The 6,000-nt window shown below is 52.3% G+C and overlaps 1 protein-coding gene across 1 annotated transcript in view; it reads left to right on the top strand.

Moving 5' to 3' along the window:
* Positions 1 to 553: 553 nt before the first annotated feature.
* FGFR3 (fibroblast growth factor receptor 3) overlaps positions 554 to 6,000 on the top strand; it is a 55,083-nt gene continuing 49,636 nt past the window's right edge. The window contains exons 1-2 of the mRNA XM_058804128.1: positions 554 to 593; positions 783 to 1,014. Of these exons, the coding sequence (XP_058660111.1) occupies positions 834 to 1,014 (181 nt within the window). The 5' untranslated portion in view covers positions 554 to 593; positions 783 to 833. The remainder of the gene's footprint in view (positions 594 to 782; positions 1,015 to 6,000) is intronic.

The raw sequence follows: 6,000 nt of genomic DNA, 5'->3' as shown, positions 1-6,000 counted from the left end.
ACCGCAGCGATTATGCGTGTGGGGGAGTGAAGTCAGGGCGCTGGAAGCGGGCGGCTTCACTTCGGGGTACAGAGTGGCAGCCATGCAGAGGGAATGGGTGCATGGGCTGACCGAACTGCTGCACGCACAGAGCTGTCCCCAACCCACGGATCCCCTTCCCGCCGCCTCTCCTCAGCAATCGCGCTGTTCCGGGCCAGCAGAAGGGGACGCGCGGGTGACGGCCGCGGGATGCAGCACGGGAGCCCCGCACCAACTCTAATCCCGGTCTGTGGGAAGCGGTGCCGCTCCCCCCGGGGACTCGGCGGGCACAGCCCCCCCGCGCAGCCGCGGGGCCGAGCGGGAGCGGAGCGGAGCGGCGCGGGGCGGGCGCGGCCCCCCGCGGCGGCGGTGGCGGCGGCGGGGCGGGGCGGGGCGGGCGGTCCGGCCCGGCGGGCGGGGACATCGCGGCCGCCCCGCTCCGCGCCCGCTGCGCGCCGAGCAGACGCAGGAGCGCCGCGGCGGCGGGCGGGCGGCAGCGGCGGCTCCTGCGGGCGCTCCCTCCCTCCCTCCTTCGCTCGATGCGCGGTGCGCGGCCGGCCGCGGGGCTTGCGCAGGTAGGCGCCCCGCCGCCCCTCGGCGCACGGCTTCGCCCGGCCCCCTGCACTTTTTTTACTTCTCCCGCACCACTTTTTTTCCGCCTTTTTACTATTATTTTTCCTGTTCCTCCTCCGTGCGGGCACTAGGGGCGGGGGGTTTTCTCGTCCTGTTCCCCGCGCTGAGCGCCTCTCTCCCTCTCCCGGCAGCGCGGCGGCGGAGCGGAGCGGTGAGCGGCGGCAGCATGCGGCGGCCGGGGGATGTCTGAGGCGGGCGGTGCGGCGGCGGCGGCCGCGCTGCCCCGGCGCCGCTCCGGAGGCATGCGGGCGGCCTGGGGCTCCGTCTGGTGCCTGTGCCTGGCGGCGGCCGTCGGCGGGATGCCGGCGGCACGGCGGCAAGGCGGCGGCAAGGCGGCGGCGAGGAGCGGCGGGCAGCCGGCAGGTAAGGGCTGCGCGGCCGCGCACACACACACACGTGCTCTGCGGGGACCGCTCCGGCCCGGCCGCGTTCGGAGTCCCCGTCCCTGAGCGAGCGGAGTGGGGCGGATGGATGGAGAGCGCCGGAGGCGGCTGCGGAGCGGGAGTTACGAACGTGGGGCCGGGGCGCTCGCACCTCGCCGTGGCTCGGGGTAGTCTCGGAGGCGCCCAGGAGGGACAAAGTGCTTTTAAGAGGATCCCTGTCTGCCAGGAGCCCTCTCCCAGCAAGGCGGTGCATGGGGCGCCCCGTGGGTAACAGCTGGGAAGATGCTTGCGTGCGTGTGTAGCGGCGCATCTTCGGCGCTCATCGGGAATGCTCTGACTGCGTGTGCTCGGGTGGGAAAAGTAAGGAAAGGGCATTTATATCCTCATATTGGGAGCAGAAGGGGTGCTTCCACAGCTCCGGGTAGGCACAAGCTGGGTTGCAGCTGAATAAGGGCTGTGCTGAGAAGGGAAGCGCGTTTCGGGGGAGCCGGTGACGATCTCCCCTGGAGTGGCAGCACTGCAGTTGCAAGTGAAAAAAAGTTAACACGTCGGGCAAAAGCTGGGTTTTGCTTTTTGCCTTCTTCTTTCCAAGTAATATACGGCGGGTTTGAAACATCGTGTCTCTCTGATCCGCCTCAGCTGCTACCTGAGTCCCTGTTTATTTTTTAAAGCTCTTTAATGGAAGGGAGCCCCCTCGCAGCCCCCTGTCCTCCGGTTTGCATGTACCCGGCAGAAAGTTTCCATTGTTCAGGAAAGGGTTTGAAGCCTGTTTGCCAAAAAAGTGACAGGGGAATAAATGGACTTCGTGGAGGCTGGGGGGTGGGGGGCATTACTTTCCTGCCCCTTTTGGTTAAAGCTATAAATCACACAGGGGGTTGGGTTTGTTTTCAAGAAAGTCCTAATAAAACACCAGATTCTTAGTGTAACTCGTTTGGCTCATTTTTCACAGCCAAAATAATTGATTTATGGGGCAACATCGCGGGGACTTGGTCGGAGCAGATGAGGTCGGTGTGCGGAAGGCAGCGAGCAGCCTGTGCTGGCCACAGGGCTGCGAGTGACAGAAGCGAAGTGTCTCCAGCTCGCTCTGGCTTAGCCTGAAGGGCACGTTGGTGCTGTCACTTCAGGCACAGTCGATCCCATGGGGTGAGGAGCAGCCTCGGTGGCCACCTCAGTGGTCCCTGGGATTCCACCCTCACCTTCAGCCTGTAGCTGGGGTCGGTGATGTGTTGAAGTGCTGCTAAACCCTTCCCGTGCTCTAAGATAGTTTTGCAAGTTCAAGCTGTTGGAATCGTAGCAAGTAGCACACTCGAGGTCACACGGTGGGAAACATCCTTCCAGTGATGTCTGTGAAGTGAGGGATGGGTTGGGATTTCCAGGACCTCCCGTGGAAATCCTCGGGACAGGCTCTCTCCCCTCTTGGTCAGCTTTCTCCAAAGCCAAGCTGGCACTGTCAACTCTCGCTCTGCTCCCTGGAATGGGATTCCTCCCTGAACCAGGAGGGTTCCCGCCAACCCCAACCCCTAGCAATGTCTTCAAGAGTTGCCCCATCACTGTGGGCTGTTGAAATCTCCTGTGGACAGGGACTATGAAGGGAGAGACAGCTTTTCAGTGCCAATGGCCGTCCCACCATCATCTTCCACATGGATGGGGAAGCGTGAAGCCAGCGCTGCTCCCCCAGCTCAGTGCCAAAGCCAGCGGCTCTGCGACCCAGAGGGCACCCGCTGCCTGTCCGACCTGGGGGGGAAAGGTTGTGCAAAAGAAACTGTAAAGAATATAAACCTTCAGAGCCAAGTAAAAACACATTTTACTTTTTCAGTCTTTTTGAATTGAATGGTAAAAAGCAAATTCTTTCTCCTAGTCAAATGGGCCATGGGGTATTGGCTCATTACTGAGGGTTGTTGTTCGCTGGGCTTTGCATTTACAGTCTAAGGCCTTATTTTCCATAAAGGGGCTTGGAGGGATTTTTCCCCAGTGATCTAATTCTCCACACGGGGCTGTGAAGGCTATAACAGCTACTGCTTTGTGCCTATACTCAGCTACATAAAACACACATTGAAGGGAGGCATTCTCGAGGTATGTGTATGTTTGCTAATATGAATACTGGCTATTAGCGGAGGTAGAGGGGGTGCAGGTTTTAACATCTCCGCAGGGAGGTGTTCGGCTGTTGGCAGGAAGGAGGCAGATGGCGGGGCTGTTGCTGAATAGAAGCTAAACTAAAAACACCAGGGGCCTCATCTGGGCTGAGTTTCTCTTCTCTCGCGTTCTTGGAGCTGCTGTAGGAAGAACAATGTCAAATTTCCCCCCTCCTTTTTTTTTTTTTTTTTTTTTTTATGAATGAAAGTGAGAGAGGCAAGGCAGGATTGAATGTGTATGTCATTCAGGGGCTATGACAGAGATGATTAGGGAGGTCAGTGAACTCCTTTGCAGCCTTGAGCATGCGGTCACTCTATTCAGCAGCCACAGAATAGACATCAATATAAAAAAGCCCGTCCAATTTGCATTAGTATTCAGATAAAGATATTACTTCGTACGATTTGTGAATGTCAAGTAATGCTGGCTGTTTTCTTAGAGAGCAGCCCAACTGAAACAGCAGCATTTAACTTTTACGAAATTCTGATAACCAACCATCCTGTCTCCTATAACTGGCTGTGTGCGTGTCTGCACGCGGTAGATGTGAAAAAGGCAATTTCTGGGCTCTTTAGGATTTGTGTTGCAATAGTTAGCTGCTGAGGCTGTGTGAGTGCATTGAAAGAGTTGTATAGAGAGCTGCTAATGTTTGATCAGGTTTGTTCGAGGAGGGGAGGGGAAGAGCTCTCCCAGTCTGTCAGGAGCAAGAACCAAAGATTCCTTGTGGAAGGAGTGGAATTGTTACCCAGAGTTTTAATACTGCACAGGCATTTTTTTTTTTCCATAACGACAAAACAAAGATCGTTTAGGGATTTTGTTGAAGTTTAATGGGAGGGCATGTACCAATTCCTGTGACTTTTTTTGTGTGGAAAGAAGTGGTGATGTGCTGGCTGCAGTGTTTTTCATGCAGCTGATGGCAGCTGGGCTCTTGCAGCCTTCCAGCATGAGCTCAGCGAGGGCTCCAAGGTGTAAGGTACGCCGATCTGTGTCACTTTGCTTTGTGTATCTCAGTGTTTCAAAGTTCATCCTGAAGTTATAGGGGTATTGAAGCGAGTGCCAAGTGGCCCTGGCTGTTCCTGGAGCTGGCCTTGGGGTTTATGTGTTCCAACCCTCTGCAGAGAGTCTCTCTTATATTGATGGTACTGCTTACTTTGTGCCTTACACCAGAAATGTTTTAGATTCAGTGGGCAGCTGTGAGTGATAGTTTTGAGATTAAAACTTGATCCATTTGTTCTCATGAACAGTAGCAGCTAAAGCTAGTTAAGTCTTTAATATTGAGACTAGCCTATTTTGCTATATGCAATAAGAGGACACAAATAAAAGATGATGAAATACCACTTCTTTAAAAAAAAATCTATTTCTTACCTTGCAAATAGTGAGCTAGAAACCGAACTCTGTTCCAGTGCAGAGATGGACTCAATATATTCAATAGTAGCTGTATAAATGATTTCTTCTACACCTACTGACATGGGTCACTTCAATTAAATCTGAGGATTTTTTCTTTTAATAAAGACTTTATTAGCAGCTGCTGAGTAGGAAACGTGATGAAAGTAGATCTGAAAATTGTGTAGCAAACTGTTGATCTGCTAATTAAATTATGCAATTAAGGTAAGCCGCTCTAACTGACATGTTAACTTTTACAACTCCCTCCAAAAAAAATCCTCAGTGCTGTTTGGGAAGGTGAACCTGTCCTGAAGCCTGACTGAACATGGTGAAAATTAGGTGAACACCAAAGAACTCTTGATTACAGCATTCCCACTCTATCCAGCCCATTTCCATGCAGTGGGACCCAGTCTGCTGGTTGCTCAAAGCTGAAAGTTTTCATAAAGCTGGAGGAAGGTTCTTCCCCCACACCTTACAAGGCTGAGAAACAAAATTTTTCCTTTTAAAATAACAGTGAACTTTGATATCCACCTGAATGCTTAGAAAGCTGTCCTTTCTGAATACTTACTGTGTACATCTGCTATTCACTGAGGGATCCTGAAGGGTAGGGAATCAGCCTGGTTTGTGAGCAATTAATACAATTTTCAGTTTATAAAAGCTTTGGATCAAGGTGTTTCTGGCCGTGATCTCTCATTGGCATGCAGAGCTGTGACTGAAGACATTTGCTGCACCTTAATTTTAGCTAAGGTTAGGGCATGGCCTGCTGGTGGCTTTTTCTGGTTGGTCATAGAAGTGTGCAGGATTCAGAGCGGGAGCCTGAGCCATTCATGGAGAAGTGGCTGTGCTGTCATCATGGTTTAGCTTTTGGCAATTTTTGCTATATATAAGGTAGACCAGACCCATCAGCTTATAACAAATTCAGATATTTATATTGAAAATAGAGTTGAAATTCCCTCTGCAGTTTTTCCAGCTCAGCTGAGCCTGATACACAGCTAAACAATGAATCTGGCTATTATTCTTATGTTTCTTATGTTTGAATAGATTTCTATCTTGTCTGTCATGGACTACATGCTCGTAAATTTTCATGTATCCTGGGAGTTTCTCTGACTCTGCATCAGAGTCAGTTTCTTCCTTTTTTTCTGACCCTTAAAAAACACTCCAGCCTTGAAATTGCCTGCTGACTCCAAGCCATTGAATAGAGTGGTTTGATGTAGCTGATTCAGTGTTTGCCATTTCATCTCTTTTAACAGCGATTAGTGATAAACTTGATTGTACATGTACAAGACTGTGAGCCAGAGAGGATGGTGCCGGCTAAAAGCTTGCCTTACACTGGGTTTTTTTCAGCAAATGGGACTTTGGTTCAGCACAGCCACTCGTGGTATGTGGCAGCAGGCAGCCCAGACTGGAGGAGGAGTAAATCTGAAAGCACCTCTGCAAAGGCTGGGCTAAAACCATG

The sequence above is a fragment of the Ammospiza caudacuta genome, chromosome 4 (genome assembly GCF_027887145.1).
Source record: "Ammospiza caudacuta isolate bAmmCau1 chromosome 4, bAmmCau1.pri, whole genome shotgun sequence".
NCBI classification, from domain to species: Eukaryota; Metazoa; Chordata; class Aves; order Passeriformes; family Passerellidae; genus Ammospiza; species Ammospiza caudacuta.
The sequence above is the reverse complement of the archived record's forward strand: the minus strand, read 5'-3'. Positions and strand labels throughout refer to the sequence as shown.